The 22796-nt window shown below is 52.0% G+C and overlaps 1 protein-coding gene across 2 annotated transcripts; it reads right to left on the bottom strand.

The window, feature by feature from the left end:
- Positions 1 to 430: 430 nt before the first annotated feature.
- Lypd3 (LY6/PLAUR domain containing 3) lies at positions 431 to 11831 on the bottom strand. 2 transcript variants are annotated; one of them, XM_045134333.1, is made up of 6 exons: positions 11775 to 11831; positions 11371 to 11515; positions 10068 to 10199; positions 8099 to 8269; positions 3306 to 3467; positions 431 to 1390 (listed from the first exon to the last, which is right to left on the bottom strand). In XM_045134333.1, exons 2-6 carry the CDS (start codon positions 11450 to 11452, stop codon positions 888 to 890), a joined length of 1050 nt encoding a protein of 349 aa, XP_044990268.1. In that variant the 5' UTR covers positions 11453 to 11515; positions 11775 to 11831; the 3' UTR covers positions 431 to 887. The 2 variants fall into 2 exon arrangements, with proteins under 2 accessions (XP_044990268.1, XP_044990267.1); XM_045134332.1 differs by lacking the exon at positions 11775 to 11831 and having other exon boundaries at positions 11371 to 11546.
- Between the last annotated feature and the right edge of the window lie 10965 nt (positions 11832 to 22796).

Genomic DNA, 22796 nt, shown 5'->3' with positions numbered 1-22796 from the left:
AGAGCTGGAGAGATGGTTTAGCAGTTAAGGTGTTTTCCTGCAAAGCCAAAGGACTCAGGTTCAATTCCCCAGGACCCGTATGTGCCAGATGCACAAGGTGGCACATGCATCTGGAGTACATTTGCAATGGCCAGGGGCCCTAATGCACCTATTCTCTCTCAAAATAAATAAGCAAATAAATAAATAATTTTAAAAGAAAGCCGGACATGGTGAAAGGAGCCATACACTTTTAATCCCAGCACTTAAGAGGCAGAGGTAGGAGGATCGCTGTGAGTTCGAGGCCACCCTGAGACTACATAGTTGAATTCCAGGCCAGACTGGACTAGAGTGAAACCATACTTCGACCAAAAAAAAAAAAAAAGGAAAGAAGACGTTAAAAAGAAGATGTTTCTGTGAAAACTGAATGAGGTGGAAACGTGAAATCATTATACAAAGTAACTAAATCTTTATTGAAGCCTTTCTGTGCCACCAAGGGGTGTAAGTGCCTGACCCCGTTCTGGAGGAGCTCACGGTCCGGTTACAGAAGTCAGGGGACACAGAAGAAGGGGGGGGCCAGGCAACCCTCGGGCAGGAATCCACCTGCCTCCGAGATTCCAGCCTTGGACCGAGAAGCTCGTCACGGTCCCTCCTGCCCACTCTGGGTCAGCAGACTTCTCTCAGTGTCCCGGGCGCCACGAGGACCGTGCACTTGCTTTCTCCCCAAAAGCGAGGACACACCAGCAGCGTGGACACGCAGCGGTGGGTTTCTTTCCAGAAGCTGCAAACCAGTGCGCTGGAAGCCGGGGGAAACTGGGGCCAGCCCAGTCGGGGGATGGATAACTGACTTCAGCTTAGGTAGGTACCCGGGGCCAGGGAAGCAGAGTGCGATGCACGTTTGCAGAAAGAGCTCACAGTAGGGTGCCAGCAGCAGCGACTGCCAGCAGCGTTGCTGCCCAGCCAGCTCCGGGAGCCGCAGAGCCTGCCTTACCAGGGATGGGGGCCCCACCCTTCCCAGGGTACTGCCCCACATTACTGCGGTCCTGATGGCCAGTGGCACCTCCCGTCCACCTGGTCTCCTCATGGGGGGCCCTGTGGTCCACCTGGGGAGAAGTGTGACTGGTTGGGGCCGGGGTAGTCTTGGGGGTAGAGGTGGAGGTGGTTGGGGGTAGGGTGGACGCGGTCCCATGGGTGGTCGGGGCCTGAGTGCTGGGGGCTGAGGTGGTGGGAGGGGGCAGCAGGACCAGGGGTGGGATCCGCGGGGAGAAGTAGGTTTTGTTGCGGAGGTCAGAGTTGCAGCGGGGCCCTTGACAACAGGAGCCGCTGAGGGTGAAGCCCGGGCCCGTCACACCGTCCCGGGTGCAGGACTCATCCTGGACACAGCCCCGGACAGGCAAGGACACGGTCACGTTGGCTGCAGGAAGAAGGTGTGGAGAGGTTAGCCATGGACAGGGGTCGGGGGGCTCCGCAGCAGCAACACAAGAGCAGTACGGGATCTCAACAACAGGAGAAAAGAGCTTCGCCTCCTGGACTCCAAACATCTCGGTTCTGCTCCCCCTGGAAACCGCCGTCCCCGCTGTCTTTTGCTAATGACAGGCTGTGTTTCCCATAAAAATGCTCTAAGAGGAAAAGTGTGTAGCTTGGAACAAAGGCTTCCACTAGGATAACTTTCTATGATCAAAAATAGGAAAACGCTTCCCTTTCATGCCTCTAAGCATTTCCTCTTTCCCACACGTCCAGTGACTTTCATACGTCCTTGGCAAATTGTACTTAGAAGTCTAAACTAACACCTCCCATGAAACACCATTCACATAAAGGGTTCAAGAACCTCAACTCCCATAGCTCCCTTAGGTGGAGAGCGAGCGGAAGTCCCTTATTTCTTCTTTCACTTCTGTTGGATTCTAGACAAGCCCACTGAGCCACATCCCAGCCCCTCACTGTGGATCTAGACAAGTGCTCTACCTCTGAGCCACGCCCCCAGCCCCTCACTGTGGACTCTAGACAAGTGCTCTACCTCTGAGCCATGCCCCCAGCCCCTCACTGTGGACCCTAGACAAGTGCTCTACCTCGGAGCCATGCCCCCAGCCCCTCACTGTGGACCCTAGACAAGTGCTCTACCTCTGAGCCACGCCCCCAGCCCCTCACTGTGGATCTAGACAAGTGCTCTACCTCTGAGCCACGCCCCCAGCCCCTCACTGTGGACTCTAGACAAGTGCTCTACCTCTGAGCCACTTCACAGCCCCTCACTGTGGACTCTAGACAAGTGCTCTACCTCTGAGCCACCCCCCCAGACCCTCACTGTGGATCTAGACAAGTGCTCTACCTCTGAGCCACACCCCCAGCCCCTCACTGTGGATCTAGACAAGTGCTCTACCTCTGAGCCACGCCCCCAGCCCCTCACTGTGGACTCTAGACAAGTGCTCTGCCTCTGAGCCACGCCCCCAGCCCCTCACTGTGGACTCTAGACAAGTGCTCTGCCTCTGAGCCACGCCCCCGGCCCCTCACTGTGGACTCTAGACAAGTGCTCTACCTCTGAGCCACGCCCCCGGCCCCTCACTGTGGACTCTAGACAAGTGCTCTACCTCTGAGCCACGCCCCCAGCCCCTCACTGTGGGTTCTAGACAAGTGCTCTACCTCTGAGCCACACCCCCAGCCCCTCACTGTGGATTCTAGACAGGTGCTCTACCTCTGAGCCACGGCCCCAGCCCCTCACTGTGGATTCTAGACAAGTGCTCTACCTCTGAGCCACGCCCCCAGCCCCTCACTGTGGACTCTAGACAAGGGCTCTACCTCTGAGCCACGCCCCCAGACCCTCACTGTGGATCCTAGACAAGGGCTGTACTGCTGAGACATATCTCATAGTACCCAGGCAGGGTATGGAAATGTACCAATCCCACTCCCCCCAAAAAAATGAACTATAGGACAATTTTTTTCTCTTTCTTTTCTTTTTTGTTTTTTGGTTTGTCTTGGTAGAGTCCCACTCTAGGCCCGGCCAACCTGGAATTCACTCTGTCGTCGCAGGGTGGCCTCGAACTTAGGTGATCCTCCTACCTCTGCCTCCTGAGTGTTGAAACCAAAGGCGTGCGCCACCATGCCTGGCTCAAGGACAAATTTTCTTAATCTAAGTTATACGGTCATCGGACTACGCTTCCCCTAGTGGTCTGGGGAGGACAAGACAAACACACTAAGTAAGGGACAGGGCACAGTCCTGAGTGTGCGTGATGCTGGGGACACTCGGTGAAGCACCCTGCTGGGGGGAAGCCTCTCTGGTGGACTCCAGACAGGCTCACCACCACTCCTGCAGGTTCCGAGCTAAGGTCCCTGCTCACCTGCGGTCAAGGTGACATTGCCGTCGAAGCAGCCTCTGTAGACGCGGTCACTGGCATTGTAGCAGCTCACCACCGGTGGCGCTGTGCCCTGACACTTCTCGGGGCTCAGTCCCACGCAGCTATAGCACTCGGCGCCGTTGGGCTCGTAGGCGCTCTCATTGCCTGCCAGGGGAGGGCAGAGGAAGGAAAAGTCGTGATGGGCTCAAGAGCCAGGCCCGGGCTGCGGAGATGCCTCAGTGGTTAACGGCACTGCTTGCAGAGCAGGCGGGCCAGGAGTTCAATTCCTCAGGACCCACGTAAAGCCGGATGCACTGAGTGGTGCATGTGTCGGGAATTCGTCCACATTGGCAAGAGTTCCTTTCACGCCCATCCTCTCTTTCGCAAATTTGTGAGAGTAACTTTTTTTTTATTTTTATTAACATTTTCCATGATTATAAAATATATCCCATGGTAATTCCCTCCCTCCCCATCCCCACACTTTTTTTTTTTTTTAATAAAAGAGGGCTGGGGCTGGAGAGATGGCTTAGCGGTTTAGCGCTTGCCTGTGAAGCCTAAGGCCCCCGGTTCGAGGCTCGGTTCGCCAGGTCCCACGTTAGCCAGATGCACAAGGGGGCGCACGCGTCTGGAGTTCGTTTGCAGAGGCTGGAAGCCCTGGCGCGCCCATTCTCTCTCTCTCCCTCTATCTGTCTTTCTCTCTGTGTCTGTCACTCTCAAATTAAAATAAAATAAATAAATAAATAAATAAATAAAAGAGGGCTGGAGAGATGGCTTAGTGGTTAAGGCACTTGCTTGCAAACCCAAAGGACCCAGGTTCCATTCCCCAGGCCCACTTAAGCCAGATGCACAAGGGGCGCATGCGTTTGGAGTTCCTTTGCAGCGGTGTGCCCATTCTCTCTCTCTCTCTCTCTCTCTCTTCATCTCTGTGTCTCTCTCTCTCTCACACACACACACAAATAAATAAATAATAAGTTTTTAAAACAGAGGCAGGCTTGCCAGTCATGGTGGCACAGGCCTTTAATCCCAGCAGTCAGAAGGCAGAGGTAGGAGGATCACTGTGAGTTCAAGGCCACCCTGAGAGACTACACGATGAATTCCAGGTCAGCCTGAGCTGGAGTGCGACCCTACCTCGGAAAACCAAAAAAGAAAAAGAAAAAACAAAAGCAAGAGGCAGGATTAGAATCCCAGCTACTAGGGAGGCTGAGACAGGAAGAGCGCCAAGTTCAAGGCCAGCCCAGGCTACAGAAAGGGCGGGGTAATGCTGGGCGTTGTTGGGGGTTAGGGTTTAATCGCAGGTAGAGGCTGAGGTAGAACTCTGAGTTCAAAGCCAGCCTGAACTACAGAATGAGTCATCCTGTCTCAAAAAGAAAAGAAAAAAAGGAAGGAAGGAAGGAGGGAGGGAGGGAGGGAGGGAGGGAGGGAGGGAGGGAGGGAGGGAGGGAGGAAGGGAAGGAAGGAAAGATGGGAATAAAGGGAGGGCTGGGAACATGACTCAGTGGTTAAAGGCGCCTGGTTGGTAAGCAGCTCTCCTCCCGAAGCAAGCTACACAGGAATGGATCTCCTGGGATAGATAATACATGGCCTTGACATTGCTGGCTCTTGCCCTTCTGGAGCTAGTAAATTAACATAATCATGTTCCTCTTGCTTAGGCATTGTATTTCTAACCTTGTAACGTTTCTGTCTTCTAGGATTATACCAGTTTCACACTAAACTTGTGCCGCACAGAGTTTGGTCAATTCCTGCTACAAGGGACCCGCATGCTTCCCTCCCCCTGATGGGTAGAATAGGGAGTTCTGGGGTTACCCTTAGGAAGGGACTACGGCCCCTCAACAGCAGGAAGTAGTTAACGGAAGATGGATCATCACCTTTTGGCTCCCCCAAAAAGATTCCTGGGGACGCAGCTCTTGCTTGGGGCGGGCATGGAGGAAGAGGAGGGCGGAGAGTAAGGTGTGAAGGCCTTAGCTCTGGAGAAAAGCTGGCGAAGGTGGAGGCTGAACCCTCCTGCTGGAGGCTGGTCACAACTGGCTGGAGCCACTGTCCCAGCAACCTGTGGCTCCTCACCACGCTAAAACCCCAGCCGGGTGGCTTAATATGCTAGTGAGACCCATGATGCATGCGCTGTGTAATTACGTATAAGAAAAGAGCAGGTGTTGGGAAAGTCCACTATGCAAAGGCCAAAAGGGGGCTGGAGAGACGGCACAGTGGTTCAGGCATTTGCCTGCAAAGCCAGAGGATCCTAGTTCGACTCTCCAGGACCCACTTAAGCTAGATGCGCAAGGGGGCACAAAGGGGCCGCACGCATCTGGAGTTTGTTTGCAGTGGCTGGAGGCCCTGGCGCGCCCATTCTCATTCTCTCTCTCTCTCTCTGCTTCTTTCTCCCTCTCAAATAAATAAATAAATAAAAATTAAAAAGCCCAAAGGCCTATGCTAAAATAACATTAAAACTATAGCGGGGCTGTTGCACTGCTAAACTTTCTCTCTGTTCCAGCCCACTTCACCACCCCTTTGGAAGTTCTCCAGCAACCCCCTTATTAAAAAACAAAACAAGGGCTGGAGAGATGGCTTAGTGGTTAAGCGCTTGCCTGTGAAGCCTAAGGACCCCGGTTCGAGGCTCGGTTCCCCAGGTCCCACGTTAGCCAGATGCACAAGGGGGCGCACGCGTCTGGAGTTCGTTTGCAGAGGCTGGAAGCCCTGGCGCGCCCATTCTCTCTCTCTCCCTCTATCTGTCTTTCTCTCTGTATCTGTCGCTCTCAAATAAATAAATAAATAAAATTAAAAAAAAACAAAACTATATAGCCAGGGTGTGGTGGTGCAAGCCGTTAATCCCAGCATCACTCGGGAGGAAAAGGTAGGAGAACTGCTGTGAGTTCGAGGCCACCCTGAGACTACACAGTGAATTCCAGGTCAGCCTGGACTACAGTGAAACCCTACCTCAAAACAAACAAACTACACACACACACACACACACACACACACACACACACACACACGGCTAGAGAGATCGCTCCATGGTTAAAGGTGCTTGCTTGCAACGCCTAACACCTGGGTTCAATTCCCCAGAAGCCAGGTAAAGCCAGGTGCACAAAGTAATAATCCATCTGGATTGTGTTCAAAGTGGCTGCAGGCCCTAGCACACACACAATCAATCTCTCTCTGTCTCTATCTTTCTCTCAAACTAGATAAACAGTATCTTACAAATATTAACTTATTTATTTATTAGAGAGAGAATGGGTAACCCCAGGGCTTCAGCCGCTGCAAAAGAAATCCAGATGCATGTGCCCCCACGTGCATCTGGCTTACGTGGGAACTGGGGAGTCGGTCCTTAGGCTTCACTGACAAGCGCTTTAACTGCTAACCCAGCATTCCACACCACACCCCCCCCGGGCAATATATATATATATATATATTTAATTTTTATTAGCATTTTCCATGATTATAAAAAAATATCCCATGGTAATTCCCTCCCCCCCCCGACACTTTCCCCTTTGAAATTCCATTCTCCATTATATTACCTCCCCATCTCAATCATTGTACTTACAGATATACAATATCAACCTATTAAGTATCCTCCTCCTTCCTTTCTCTTCCCTTTATGTCTCCTTTTTAACTTACTGGCCTCTGCTACTAAGTATTTTCATTCTCACGCAGAAGCCCAGTCATCTGTAGCTAGGATCCACATATGAGAGAGAACATGTGGCGCTTGGCTTTCTGGGCCTGGGTTACCTGACTTAGGCAAAATATATATATATATTATTTTGAGAGCGACAGACACAGAGAGAAAGACAGATAGAGGGAGAGAGAGAGAATGGGCGTGCCAGGGCTTCCAGCCTCTGCAAACGAACTCCAGACGCGTGCGCCCCCTTGTGCATCTGGCTAACGTGGGACCTGGCGAACCGAGCCTCGAACCGGGGGCCTTAGGCTTCACAGGCAAGCGCTTAACCGCTAAGCCATCTCTCCAGCCCAAGCAAAATATATTTTTTAAAAAGTTTTCAGTGTGGATGCACTGAAAGGTAGCAAGACCCGAGGAGATAAACTACCCCTCGCACTTGGCCAAACCACAGCTGAGCAAGACTCCTGCTTCCATGGGGAGCCTGACAACCAGCGCCAGGGTGAAGGAGACAGACCCTGAGGACCCTCAACACCTACCAAGCAGACATCCGGAGGCTCCTAAGAGCTCGTCACTGAAGCAGACTTGAAACTCACCCCCAACGCTCAGGGAATTTTACAGAAGAGGGGTCGGAAAACTGTTAGAGCCACAGGTTGAGACATCATGCTCAGAGGTGCTCCCTACCCCCCCCAAAAAAAAATAACTGTGTGCTGCTCCCACAATGGATAACCCACAAGCCCATGAGGAATACCTCTACCCCAATGAGGGGGGTCCCCTGCAGAACGGGGGCCGGGACGAGGGAAAAAAGGGTACCAACATATGAGGAATCCATACAAAATATACTGTTAATAATAATAATAATAATAAAAGAATGAACATGAAGAAAAGCAGGGATCAAAATAAACCCATATATTAAAAAAAAAGCCAAGGGTGGTGATGCACACCTTTAATCCCGGCACTCGGGAGGCAGAGGTAGGAGGATCGCCGTGAGTTCGAGGCCACCCTGAGACTGCATAGTGAATTCCAGGTCAGCCTGAGCCAGAGTGAGACCCTACCTGGAAAACTCAAAACGAGACGGGGCGGCTGGATAACTGCCTCATAGCAGGCCCGGCTCCTGTGCTTGACCCCTGGCTCCGCCCCCACCTGCACAAGCCCAGAGCTGGCAGCCTGGGCATCTGCCTGCACGCACCTGCGGGGGTGAGGCCTCTGGAGGTGAGGTTGAGTTTGGCGTTGCAGCGGTCCTGGGCGCACTGCTGCAGCTGGATGAAGGCCAGGAGCCCGTGAAGGTCCAGTCCTCGGTCATTCTTGCCCGGGAGGCCTGAGCCACAGCCGCGCACTGCCACGGAGAACTGGCCGTGGACTGCGCAGAAAGAGGGAGCCGGGGGTCACGGGGGGGCCGTGGCCTTGGACGGGCAATCCCCGAGGGTGACAGGGGACCGGTCGGAGGGAACAAACAGCACAGTGGCTGGATGCGGGTGGACAGTGGACAGACTGACAGACACTGGCAGCGAGAAACCTACAATGGGTCAGTGGCCAAAGAGGGGTGGAGCCTCAGAAAGTACCCACAGAGTTGGGGGGGGGTGGGGACAGAAAACCTTTTATCCCAGCATTTGGGAGGCAGAAAGGTATGAATCTGAGGCCAAGCTAGGACTATAGAGTGAGTTCCAGGTCAGCCTAGGCAAGAGTGAGACCCTATTTGGAGAAACACTCCCCACCCCCAAAAAAATTTCTACTTAGGGGCTGGAGGGATGGCTTAGTGGTTAAGATGCTCGCCTGCAAAGCCAAAGGACCCAGATTCAATTCCCCAGGACCTACGAAACCCAGCTGCACAAGGTGGCACACGCGTCTGGAGTTCCTTTGCAGTGACTGGAGGCCCTGACATGCCCATTCTCTCCCTCTCACAAAGAAATAAATAAAAATTAAAAAAAAATAAAATTAAAGCCCAGAAGCCAGTCTTGTTGGCTCAAGTTGACAATCCCATGTGTAGCCACTTCAGGGTCATGAGTTCAAGGCCACCTTGAGCTACCTGTGGAGACCCAGCGGCAGACAAGTAAAACCGGGCCTGTGGCACAGCTCACTATCGGCAGCTGAGACAGGACGATCAAGGCCTGTTTGTACTACATTAGTGACTTCAAGCCGCCTAGGCAAATTAGCCAGGGTAGACCCTGCCTCAAAATTTGAAAAAAAAAAAAGAAAAAAACAATGGCTTAGCATAGTGCCACACGCCTTTCATCCCAGCACTCAGGAGGCAGAAGTAGGATCGCTGTGAGTTCAAGGCCACCCTGACACTACATAGTGAATTCCAGGTCCAGCTAGAATAAAACCCTACCTGGAAAAAATGAAAGAAAGAAAAACGGACTGGGGCCGGGCGTGGTGGCGCACACCTTAGGGAGGCAGAGGTAAGAGGATCACCGTGAGTTCGAGGCCACCCTGAGACTATATAGCGATTTCCAGGAGAGCCTGGGCTCGAGTGAAATGCTACATTGAAAAACCAAAAACACAAAAATGGGCTGGAGAGATGACTTAGGGGTTAAGGCACTTGCCTACAAAGCCAAAGGACCAAAGTTTGACTCCCCAGAATCCACGTAAGCCAGATGCACATGCATCTGGACTTTGCAGTGGCACACCCATTCTCTCTCTCTCTCTCTCATATAAATAAAAAATAAAATTCTTTAATTAAAAAGAAAAATGAAGCCAGGTGTGGTGGGCACAACCCTTTAATCCCAGCACTCAGGAGGCAGAGGTAGGAGGATCACTGTGAGTTCCAGGCCAGCCTGAGTCTACATAGTGAATTCCAGGTCAGCCTGGGCTAGAGTGAGACCCTAGCCGGAAAAACCAAACCAAAACAGAAAAAGAATCAGTTGGATCAAGCACCCCGTTGAATAGCAAGCTGTGTTGGCCAGGGGACGGCTCGTACAGGAACCCAAAGAGGCAGAGATGTCCCCGTGATGGACAGAAACAGTGAATGAGACCTGGGTTTTCCTCTCCCCACCCAGGTGGCCACCGTCAGCCTCCCACCCGTGTTAAAGGCCACACAGGAGAGGCGAGGCCACCTTGAAAGGTGTGCATGAACTGGGGCTGAAATCAGAAGCCTAAGGAGGCGGGGCCAGGCTGGCTGGGTTGGAGGGGGTAGGCAGGGACCCCCGGGGTGCACTCACTGGTCTCCACCGCCCCTACGGCCTCGGTGCAAACTTCCACCCCCGGCCCGCATTTCACCGGCTTCATCTTGTGCGGGGAGCAGCCGTCGTCTGCCTTCTGCACGCAGCTGTAGCACTCCAGGGCCTGCGCTCCTGGATGGGGAGGGCGTGGTTAGAGCTCGGCGATCCCCCCCCCCAACACACACACACACCCCAGAAAGAACAACGTCCTCCGAGGCCTCTGTCTGCGGCTTGACACAATCCCACTGCACAGCCATTTCCCAGAAGCTCAGCAGGGCCTGAATTCATTCTTCCCAGGGGATCCAAACTGCCGGATTCTCTAACTTTGCGCACCCTGGACCTGGGCGGGGGGGTGACTCCGTCCCCCACCTTCCCCCACTGCCTACACCCAAGGGAGGGGATCCTTGCTCCCAAGGCCCCCCATGTCAGGATAAGAGGATCCCTTCCCACTGACCTCTGCCCAGCGTGGGAGATCTGTACCCCACATACCCAAGGGAGGGGATTCTTGCCCCCAAAGCCCCCCATCTCAGGATAGGAGGATCCCTTCCCACTGACCTCTGCCCAGCGTGGGAGATCTGTACCCCACATACCCAAGGGAGGGGATCCTTGGCCCCAAAGCCCCCCATCTCAGGATAGGAGGATCCCTTCCCACTGACCTCTGCCCAGCGTGGGAGATCTGTACCCCACATACCCAAGGGAGGGGATCCTTGCCCCCAAAGCCCCCCATCTCAGGATAGGAGAATACCTTCCCACTGACCTCTGCCCAGCGTGGGAGATCTGTACCCCACATACCCAAGGGAGGGGATCCTTGGCCCCAAAGCCCCCCATCTCAGGATAGGAGGATCCCTTCCCACTAACCTCTGCCCAGTGTGGGAGACCTGTCCCCCACATACTCAAGAGAGGGGATCCTTGCCCCCAAAGCCCTCTATCTCAGTATAGGAGAATACCTTCCCACTGACCTCTGCCCAGCGTGGGAGACCTGTCCCCCACATACCCAAGAGAGGGGATCCTTGCCCCCAAAGCCCTCCATCTCAGGATAGGAGAATACCTTCCCACTGACCTCTGCCCAGCGTGGGAGACCTGTCCTCCACACTCCACTGCGCTCACCGAGGGATCCCCTTCTATCCAAAACCAGAAGATTCCTCCCACAGCCCCTCTGCCCAGGGCGGGACGACGCGTTCCACAGCCTGTCTTTGCCAAGGACGGAGAACTTTCCCGAAGGGACTCTCTGTAGACGGTGGGTAGACCTCGTCCAAACACCACCCCCACTCCCCCTTGCTTCCTTCCTGACCATCACACTCACCTTTGCCAAACAAGAGCAGCAACAACAGCCACGCCGTGGTCCTGGCTAGTGTGCGCGCATCGCCTCTCCTGGCAGGTTCCATGGCTGCGTCCTGCTTCCTCCACGTCCCCGCTGGGTGTGCCACCTTCTACCTGGGCCCTCTTACCTGGGCCCGGGATGAGTAACTTACCCTCGGGCAGCCCTGGCCTTGCCCAACCAGGCCAGCTCAGCGTCCGCTGTGGGGCGGGCCCACCTGGAGGTGCGTCACCCCTATGGAGAGCTGGTGAGGGGGGCCCTGCCCTGTGTGCCTGCCAAGGAGAGAAAGGGCGGGAGTCGAGGATCCCTGACTGTACTGGCAAGAAAGTCTGTGTGGATTTGGGGGCGGAGAGAGTACTGGGCTCAAAAGAAAGGCAGAGGTTACTCACCAACGAGCAGTCAGGGCCGCAGCCTCTTGAGTGCCTGGATATCCAGCTAAGGCAGGGGACACTGGTCCTAAATGGAGAAACAGAACCCGTCTTCCCTGAGCTCCCAATCCAATGGGAAAGAGATAAAAATGGAGAAAGAGCCGGGCGTAGTGGCGCACGCCTTTAATCCCAGCACTCCACTGAGGCAGAGGTAGGAGGATCACCGTGAGTTCAAGGCCACCCTGAGACGACACAGGGAATTCCAGGTCAGCCTGGGCTAGAGTGAAATCATACCTTGAACCTCCACCCCCCTAAAAAAAAAAAAAAATCAAAATTTTAAAAAGTGAAGAAAGAATGGGGCTGGAGAGATGGCTCTGCCTGCAAAGCCAAAGGACCCAGGTTCAATTCCCCAGCACCCACGTAAGCCAGATGTACAAGGTGGTACATGTGTCTGGAGTTTGTGTGCAGCAGCTGGAGACCCTGACATAACCATTCATTTATTCATTTCCCCCTCTCTCTGTCTGTCTGCCTCCCTCTCAAATAAATAAAATTATAAAATTATATACATATACATATATACATACATACATACATATATATATATGTATGTATGTATGTATGTATATATATATTGGTGTTTTGAGGTAGGGTCTTGCTAGCCCAGGCTGATCTGGAATTCACTATGTAGTCTCAGGGTGACCTTGAACTCGTGGCGATCCTCCTACCCCTGCCTCCCAAGTGCTGGGATCAAAGTCATGTGCCACCATGCTCTGCAAAATATAAATATAAATATATATATTTAAATGACAAAAACTATTACTTACAAGCCAGGCACTCCATCACTCAAGAGGCTGAGGCAGGAGGATTGCTGGGAGTTCCAGGCCAGTTCCAACTCAAAACAAGTAACCGCTGAAGTGGGCCCTTGTTTACAAGTGCGCTTGGAGAAGGAGCCCGTAGAGGGAAGACCCTGGGGACTCCAGCAAGGAGGGGGGTCTGGGAATGGGCGGGGCCCTCCAAGTGCAGCGGCGCTGGGAAACAGTGCCAAGGAAACGGCAGCAGCTTGGCCATGGAGGGGCTGGGGAGATGGTTCAGTTGGCAAAGACTTGAATGCATATCCTCAGCACGGGTGTAAATCCCAGCCTTGGGGCGGGGGGGGGGGGAAAGGAGGGGATCCCTTAAGGTATGCTAGTGGAGAGTTCTGCATTCAAATGGTGAACTCTGTCTCCAGCCTAGAGCAGAGGGTGATCCAGAAAGGTGCTCAGGGGCTGGAGAGATGGTTCAGGGGTCAAGGCGCTTGCCTGCAAAGCCAAGGGACCCACGTTCATTTCCCCAGGACCCACGTTAGCCAGATGTACAAGGTGGCACATGCGTCTGGAGTTTGCAGGGCTAGAGGCCTGTGTACCCCCCCTTCTCTCTCTCTCTCTCTCTCTCTCTCTCTCTCTTGTTTTGATTTTTTCAAGGTAGGGTCTTACTCTAGCCCAGGCTGACCTGGAGTTCACTATGTAGTCTCAGGGTGGCCTCGAGCTCACGGCGATCCTCCTACCTCTGCCTCCCAAGTGCTAGGATTAAAGGTGTGTGCCACCACACCTTGCTCTGTCTCTCAAATAAATGAATAAAATATTTTTTTAAAAAAACGATGCTCGCTGGGCGTGGTGGCGCACGCCTTTAATCCCAGCACTTGGGAGGCAGAGGTAGGAGGATCGCCGTGAGTTCAAGGCCACCCTGAGACTACAGAGTTAATTCCAGGTCAGCCTGGACCAGAGTGAGACCCTACCTCAAAAAACCAAAAAAAAAAAAACCAAAAAAAAAAAACAAAAACGATGCTCATCATGTGTGGCGTGGTGGCTCACACCTTTAATCCCATCTCTTGGGATACAGAGGTAGGAGGATTGCTGTGAGCTGGAGGCCACCCTGACACTACATAGTGAACTCCAGGTCAGTCTGGGCTAGAGTGAGACCCTACCTCAAAACAACAAAACCAAAACCAAAAACAAAAGGCTCTCCAAAATAAAAGAGAGACTGATTGAGAGGGGAGGGGATATGATGGGGAGTGGAGTTTCAAGGGGAAAGTGGGTGGAGGGAGGGAATTACCATGGGACATTGTTTACACTTAGAGAAGTTGTTAATAAAAAAAAATAACATTTAAAAAAAAGATGCTCAACTGCATCTGGCCTTGACATACATGTGTACATATAAATGCCTTCACATGCATACAATGCATACACATGCAGGCATATCACACCCACATACACACACACACACACAAGTAAATGGCAGAGGATGTGGCATGTGGCTCAGAGGGAGAGCACCTGTCTAGAACCCACAGTGAGGGGCTGGGGGCATGGCTCAGAGGAAGAGCTCCTGTCTAGAGTCCACAGTGAGGGCCTGGGGGCGTGGCTCAGAGGTAGAGCACTTGTCTAGAGTCCACAGTGAGGGGCTGGGGGCGTGGCTCAGAGGTAGAGCACCTGTCTAGATCCAGAGTGAGGGGCTGGGGGCGTGGCTTAGAGGTAGAGCACTTGTCTAGAGTCCACAGTGAGGGGCTGGGGTCATGGCTCAGTGGTAGATAGTTTGCCTAGTTTGGATGGGTCCCTGGGTTCCAATGTCAACTCGAAAAATAAATGGAAACAAAACCAGCCAATGGTGGGCTGGAGAGAAGGCTTAGTGGTTAAGGTGAAGCCCAAGCATCAGGATTCGTTTTTCCAGCACCCACACAATGCCAGATGCACATAGTGGCACATGTATCTGGAGTTCATTTGCAGAGGCTAAAATCCTTAGGGTGCTTATTCTCTCTTTCTCTGTCTATCTGCAAATAAGTAAACAAACAAACCATACACACACACACACACACATATATATATATATGTATGTATGCATGTATGTATATATATACTTTTTTTTTTTTGGTTATTTGAGGTTAGGTCTCACTGTAGCCCAGGCTGACCTGGAATTCACTATGTAGTCTCAGAGTGGCCTCGAACTCACGGGTACCCTATCTCTGCCTACTGAGTACTGGGATTAAAGGTGCGTGACACCACACTTGGCCCACAGAAATATATATATTTTTTAAGTTTTTGATTTTTATTTATTTATTTGACAGATAAAGAAGGGGAGAGAGAGAGAGAGAATGGGTGCACCAGGGCCTCCACCCACTGCAAACAAACTCCAGACACCTGTGCCCCCAGACATGTGCATCTGGCTAACATGGGTCCTGGGGAATTGAACCTGGGTCCATTGGCTTTGCAGGAAAATGCCTTAACCACTAAGCCACCCCTCCAGTCCCACAAGAATAATTTTTAGAAATAAGCTGGGCGCGGTGACCCACTCCTTTACTCTCAGCACTTGGGAGGTAGAGGTAGCAGGATCCCTGTGAGTGCGAGGCCATCTTGAGAGTATATTGCGAATTCCTGGTCAGCCTGAGCTAGAGCAAGATGCGACCTTGAGAAATCAAAATAAATAGAAAAAAACAAAGGGAAAGGAAAGGCACAGGAGGCCTCTGAGAGCGCCAGTAGCCACCATGCCAGAAGCCATCGCCAGCCCAGGTCTGCAGGGTTCTGGCCAGGACTGGCCCAGAAGGGAAGCAGGGCTCTCTTCTGGCTCAATGAACACTAGCTGTTTGCCCAGAACTCCCTGCGACTCCTCTGTGGCCCTCAAGACTGCTGAGCAGAGGCAAGATGGAGCCCATTTCTCAGACAGGGACAGGAAGGTTGGAGTCGGGACCGTCCACAGAGGCCTTCACAGGCACTTTTCGGGTCAGAGCCCGTGTTGTGGAGGGAGGATAGCACACGCTAGGCAAATGTTCTGCCACTGAGCTATATCCCCAGCCCCTCCGCCCTCTTTTAATTTTTGTTTTTCTTTCCAGGTAGAGTCTCACTGTAGCCCAGGCTGACCTGGAATTCACTGTGTAGTCTCAGGGTGGCCTCGAACTCATGGCAATCCTCCTACCTCTGCCTCCCGAGTGCTGGGATTAAATGCATGTGCCACCACATCCAGCTTACTTTTTTTTTTTTTTTCCTTATGAGGCAGGGTCTCACTCCAGCCCAGGCATATTTTTTTTTTCCTTTTTTAAAGTTTTAAATATTTTTATTTATTTATTTATTTGACAGAGAAAGAGGGAGAAAGAGAGAGGGAATTAGTACACCAGAGCCTCCACCCACTGCCAACAAACTCCAGATGTGTGTGTCCCCTTGTGCATCTGGCTAACGTGGGTCCTGGGTCCTTTGCTTTGCAGGCAAACGCCTTAACTGCTAAGCCATCCCTCCAGCCCTCTTTGTAAAATTTTTAATTACTTATTTGCAAGCAGAGAGAAGGGGAAAAAGAGAAAGAGGGAGAGACAGAATGGTCAGATCAGGGCCTCTAGCCATTGGCAAAGGAATTGTAGCGTATGTGCCACCTTGTGCATCTGGGTTTACACAGCGTTTTGGTCAGGGTTCTCCCGAGGAACAGAACCAATAGAAAGAACTGTATTAAAAAGAGAGTTTGGGCCGGAGAGATGGCGTAGCGGTTAAGCGCTTGCCTGTGAAGCCTAAGGACCCCGGTTCGAGGCTCAGTTCCCCAGGTCCCACGTTAGCCAGATGCACAGGGGGGCGCACGCGTCTGGAGTTCGTTTGCAGAGGCTGGAAGCCCTGGCGCGCCCATTCTCTCTCTCTCCCTCTATCTGTCTTTCTTTCTGTGTCTGTCGCTCTCAAATAAATAAAAATTTAAAAAAAATTATTAAAAAAAAGCGAATTTATTGGATTAGTTTAGGGCAGTCCAACAATAGTACTTTGCAGGCCTGAAAGTCAAGGAACCTGGTAGCTGCCCGGTCCACAAGGGTAGATGCCTCAGCAGTCCCCATCCAGCACTGAAGGCTTGGAGGTGACCTGGAGAGGCCCCTGGTCTTCAGTCCACACTGGAAGGCAGCCAGCAGCACCGGCACCAGCAGGTAAAAGGGATTCTTTTCACCCAGAAGTTCCTTAGATCAAGCACCCCTTCCCGCTCCCTGAGAGGGGCTGTCCCACACTGGGGCAAGGGCTCACTCTGGGGGAAGGACTTCCTCCGTCAGTTAACCCTTCCTGGAAGCAACCTCAGAGACCCACTCAAGAGGAATGTCTGTGGACTCCTAAGCATATCGAGTTGATAACAGAACTTAACCATCAGACTTGGGTACTGGGGGATCGAACCCCGGGCCATCAGGCTGTACAAGCAAGCACCTTTAACTGCTGAGCCATCTCTCCAGTTCCCATTTTTAATTTTTAAAAAAAATATTCATTTAAAAATTTATTTGCAGGGCTGGAGAGATGGCTTAGCGTTTAAGCGCTTGCTTGTGAAGCCTAAGGACCCTGGTTTGAGGCTTGACTCCCCAGAACCCACGTAAGCCAGATACACAAGGGGGTGCATGCATCTGGAGCTCATTTGCAGTAACTAGAGGACCTGGTGTGCCCATTCTCTCTCTCTTTCTCTGTCACTCTCAAATAAATAAATAGAAATAAGCAAAAAAAAATTGCAAATGCATATGATGTGTGTTTGTGAGTGTGGGTGCACCAGGGCTTCTTGCCTCTAAACAAATGCCAAGTACCACTTTTTCTTTTCTTTTCTTTTTTTTGAGGTAGGATCTCACTGTGGCCCAGGATGACCTGAAATTCACTATGGAGTCTCAGGGTGGCCTTGAACTCATTGTGATCCTTCTACCTCTGCCTCCCGAGGGCTGGGATTAAAGGCGTGTGCCACCACTCCCCGGCTCAAGTACCACTTTTTGGTGTATTGCTTTACGTGTGTGTCTGAAGAACTAAAACCAGGTCAGCAGGCTTTGAAAGCAAGTGCCTTTAACTGCTGAGCTATCTCCCCAGCCCCTCCTCCCCCCCCAAAACACACACACTTACTTCTTGGAGACATGGTCTAACATTGCCCAAGCTGACCTGTTCTGTAGCCAAGGATGAATTCTGGTCCTCCTGTCTCCACCTCCTGTTGCTGGGATTACAGGCATGAGTGACCACACCCAGTTTATATAATGCTAAGGACTGAATCCAGGACTTCATGCTTGCTAGGCAAGCACTCTCCCACTGAGCTACATTTCCAGCTCTTGTGATTGGCTTATTTATTTATTTGATAGAGGAAGAGGGAGAGAGAAAGAGAATAGGCACACCAGGCCCTCCAGCCACTGCAAACGAACTCCAGACACGTGCACCGCCTTGCGCATCAGGCTAACATGGGGCCTGGGGAGTCAAACCTGGGTCCTTTGGCTTTGCAGGCAAACGCCTTAACAGCTAAGCCATCCCTCCAGCCTACGATTGGCTTTTTTTGTTGTTGTTTGTTTGTTTTGTTTTGTTTTGTTTTCCGAGGTAGGGTCTCTAGCTTAGGCTGACCTGGAATTCACTATGTAGTCTCCGGGTGGCCTCGAATTCACAGAGATCCTCCTACCTCTGCCTCCCGAGTGCTGGGATTAAAGGCGTGCGCCACAATGCCCGTTTTTTTTTTTTTTTTTTTTTTTGGCTTTTGTTTTAAGTCTTTTTATTTGCAAGGAGAGAGAAAATATGAATTAGAGGAAATGGGCGTGCCAGGACCTCTTGACACTATAAAGGAATCCCAGAAGCATGTGCAACAAAAGCCCTTACTTCTCACCCGGGCATGGTGGCTCAAACCTGTAACCCTAGCACTTAGGAGGCTGAGGCAAGGTGGTTATGAGTTTGAGGTCAGCCTGAACTACATGTTGAGTACATGGGGGAGAGAGAGAAGAGAGAGAAACGTGCTGGGCCCTTCATAAACAAACTGTTTAAAGGGCCGAAGAGATCTTTGTCTGAGGAAAGGTCACAGGCCAAGGGAAACGGTCTAGTTTAGCTCCACGTGGCCAGACTGCTGTCTGAGGGCAGGAAAAAAATGGCTGTGTTCAGAAAAATATCTGTTCCAGCAGGGCGTGGTGGCACATGCCTTTAATCCCACCCAGCACTGGGGAGGCAGAGGTAGGAGGATTGCGGTGAGTTCGAGGCCAGCCTGAGACTTACATAGTGAATTCCAGGTCAGCCTGGGCTAGTGTGAGACTCTACCTTGGGGGGGGGGGGAAGATGATGATAAAGAAAAATATGTTTCCAGACCCTGTCTGGTAGCCTGGCTCCCAGCAATGACAAGTGCCTCTGTCACCTAGGCGGAGTCACTGTCATCCTTGGGCAGAGAAAGTGAGACTTCTTGTGAGGTCATTCAAAACTGGCATCTGCCTTTTTGGTTCCACCAGCTCCGAATCCCAGCCCCACTTCTGTTTTGCTGTATGACCCAGGATGAGTGCCCTTGCCTCTCGGAGGCTCCAAGGTGTCCAGTTTCTGGAAAGTACTTTTTAATATTTTATTGTTATTTATTTGAGAGAGACACACAGAAATAGTCAAGGAGAGAGAGAGAATGGGCACTCCAGAGCCTCCAGCCACTGCAAAGGAACGCATGCACCACCTTGCGCTGCTGGCTTATGTGGATCCTGTGGAGTCAAACCTGGGTCTTCTGGCTTTGTAGGCATGCGCCTTAACCACTAAGCCATCTCTCCAGCCCTGAAAGTTTTTTTTTTTTTAATTTATTTAATTGCAAGAGAGAGGGGAGGGAAGGAGAAAGAGAAAGAGAAAATATGTGTGTGCCAGGGCCTCCAGTCACTGCAAACAAACTCCAGACCCATGCACCACCTTGTGCATCTGGCCTACGTGGGTACTAGAAATCAAACCCAGGTCCTTAGGCTTTGCAGGCAAGCACCTTAACTGCTAAGCAGTATCTCCAGCCCCATTTTATTTTATTTTTTCCCAAAAAAGTAAAATAAGCTGGGCATGGTGGTGCATCCCTTAAATCCCAGCATTCTGGAAGCAGAGATAGGAGGACTGCCTTGAGTTCAAGGCCAGCCTGAGACTATATAGTAAATTCCAGGTCAGTCTGGGTTATAGCAAGCCCCGACCTTGAAAAGCCACACAAGGGGGCTTAGCTGTTACGGCATTTGCCTGCAAAGCCAAAGGATCCTGGCTCGATTCCCCAGGACACAAGTAAGCCAGATGCACAAGGGGGTGCATGTGTCTGGAGTTCGTTTGCAGTGGCTGGAGGCCCTCTCTCTCTCTCTCTCTGCCTTTCTTTCAAATAAGTAAATTAATTTTTTAAAAAGCCCCGTGCCACGTACACCTTTAGTGGTAGGCTCAGTAATACTAGTATTGTGTCTTATGCTCAAGAGGCCCTGCAGGCCCCAGAAGCGTGGGAGAGTTTCAGGGAGGATCCCTAACTGGCCAGACTGGAAGAGCGAGCGTCTGGGGAGGGAGCAGGATCAGGGCGGGGAGTCTTCTCCTGCTCAGGCCTGCCTGCAGCTGCTGACCCGCACCTGGCCCAAGACCGGAGCCCACAGGGAGCTGTTTGGCTTGTTGGCTTGTGTACTTATTTCTTGTTTATTCATTGGAGTATTTGTTTATTGACAAAGTCTTAAATTCTTTCCATGCTGGGGATGGATCCCAGGGCCTCCTGCTAAGCAAGCTCTCTTCTGCTGACCAAGTCCCCAGAGCCTCACTGGATTCTAGACAAGTGCTCTACCTCTGAGCCACGCCCCCAGCCCCTCACTGTGGATCTAGACAAGTGCTCTACCTCTGAGCCACGCCCCCAGCCCCTCACTGTGGATCTAGACAAGTGCTCTACCTCTGAGCCACGCCCCCAGCCCCTCACTGTGGACCCTAGACAAGTGCTCTACCTCTGAGCCACGCCCCCAGCCCCTCACTGTGGACTCTAGACAAGTGCTCTACCTCTGAGCCACGCCCCCAGCCCCTCACTGTGGACCCTAGACAAGTGCTCTACCTCTGAGCCACGCCCCCAGCCCCTGACTGTGGATCCTAGACAAATGCTCTACCTCTGAGCCACGCCCCCAGCCCCTCACTGTGGATCTAGACAAGTGCTCTACCTCTGAGCCACGCCCCCAGCCCCTCACTGTGGATCTAGACAAGTGCTCTACCTCTGAGCCACGCACAAAGTCCTCTAGTGTTAAGGTTCAAACGTTCCCCTCCACTGTGGCTCTTCCAGCTCTCTTCTGCAGACTTAGTTCCTGAAAATGGTTCTGAGATAAACATGGGTTGCAGGAGAGGCTGCCATCCTAATGATGGAGGTCATATATGCAGGCCTCAGTCAAACCCAGGGCTTAATGGAGGGTGGGGAGAGAGAGAGAGAGAGAGAGAGAGGACTCAAGTCCCCTGGGACAAAGTAGGTTCTGAACCTCAGATCCCCATCCCCTGGGGACCTATCTGGGAAGGAGTGGCTGGGCAGGGTCAGCTGCATAATTTGGGGGAGTCTGGTGCAAAACGAAATGTGAAACGGCCATGTGAAGCCTGGAGAGAGAATATTGTTCAAGTCACCAACACATGCGCACTTTTTTCTTTCTTCTGCCCCCGTTTGTCTGAAGCCCTCAGCACGTTTAGTGTCCATTGCCCCTGGAGATGGCAGGGCGACCTTGTTGCTAGGGTCTCTTCCCATCACCGTGCTGTACCCAAAGGTGCCACGGTGCCTGACCGTCCCATGTCCGCACCCAAGTCCCTGCCAGGGGTGAGAGTGGCAGTGGTCAGGAGGCAAGGACAGGAAGGGAGACAGAACTATGCCAGGGACAAGGGAGGCAGCAGAATGTGGGAGCGGCTGAGACCTGAGGCTCCCGTCCTCCCTCACACACCACCGACCCCACACATTTCTTCCTTTTTCTTTTTTGGTTTTTTCGAGGTAGTGTCTCACTCTGGACCAGGCTGACCCGGATTCACGATGTAGTCTCAGGGTGGCCTTGAACTCACAGCCATCCTCCTATCTCTGCCTCTTCGTGGACCACCACTCCCGGCTCCCATACATTTCTCTTTACAAAACAAACTCAAAAATAAATTAAGAGCTTGGTGCAGTTTAATCCCAGCACTCAGGAGGCAGAGGTAGGAGGATCGCCATGAGTCCAAGGCCAGCCTGAGACTACATAGTGAATTCCAGGTCAGCCTGGGCTAGGGTGAGACTCTTACCTCAAAAACTCAAAAAAACAAAAGTTAAAATTAATTAAGTACTCCCCCCGGCCACCAAAAAAAAAAAAAAAAAGTAAGAGAAGCATAGTTAGGAGAATCACTATGAGTTTGAGGCTAGCCTGAGACTACATAGTAATTTCCAAGCTAGCCAGAGCCAGAGGGAGAACCTACCTGAAAAAAAAAATCAAAAGAAACAAAAAAAAAGCAGAGATCCAGAGGCTCCTAAGGGCTCCTCATTGAAGTAGACTTCAAACTCACCCACCAGGGTTCAGGGAATTTTGCGGAAGAGGGGGCGGAAAGAGTTGAGACATCATGCCCAGAGGCATTCCCTCCCCCCTCCAAAAAATAACTGACTACTGTTCCCACAGCCATAAACTACAACCCCATGGGGAATACCTGCAACCCCACTGAGGGGCATTCCCAACGGAATGGGGGGATGGGGCAGGGACGAGGGAAAAGAGGGTACCAACACATGACGTATCCATATGAACCATCTTGTTAATAATAATAATAAACGTTAAATAGAAAAAAATGAATTAAACCCAAGAGCAGGGTTCTTCCGAGCAGATAGCAAGTTTGCCTGTGGATGAAACTGTCCTCTCATGGGGATGTGACCCAGCCTGGGGACCAGGGAGAGCTTCTTATGGGAGGGGCGCCTCCTAGAGGAGATGTGGGGGGGGGGAGGGAGGGAAGTCAGCCCGAGAGAGAGCTCGGAGTTGGTCCTGTTCGCGACCATCAGCCTCGGCGTCACTTCATCACTTTCTCGCTGGCTTTGTCAACCCTCACGACACTCCACACCTAAGCCCTTCACTGTGTGCCAAAGACGGTCCTTGAGCCCCAGAGACGAACGACACAGACCCACCACTGGACAGGATGGCAGAGCCGCCGGCAAGGCAGTGCGGAGCTGGGGAAGGAAGAGCAGGGCAGGGAAGGCCCCGGGGAGGAAGCCCGAGCCGGACCAGGACCAGGCGTGGAAGCAGAGGAGCCTAGAAAAACAACATTGCAAAATGCTAAGTTCACACGTCCCGTCACCCCTTCTAACCATGACCTGAGGGATTGAAAGTCTCCATTGCAAACAGAG

Source organism: Jaculus jaculus, chromosome 14 (genome assembly GCF_020740685.1).
Source record: "Jaculus jaculus isolate mJacJac1 chromosome 14, mJacJac1.mat.Y.cur, whole genome shotgun sequence".
NCBI classification, from domain to species: Eukaryota; Metazoa; Chordata; class Mammalia; order Rodentia; family Dipodidae; genus Jaculus; species Jaculus jaculus.
This window is presented reverse-complemented; position numbering and strand designations above follow the sequence as displayed.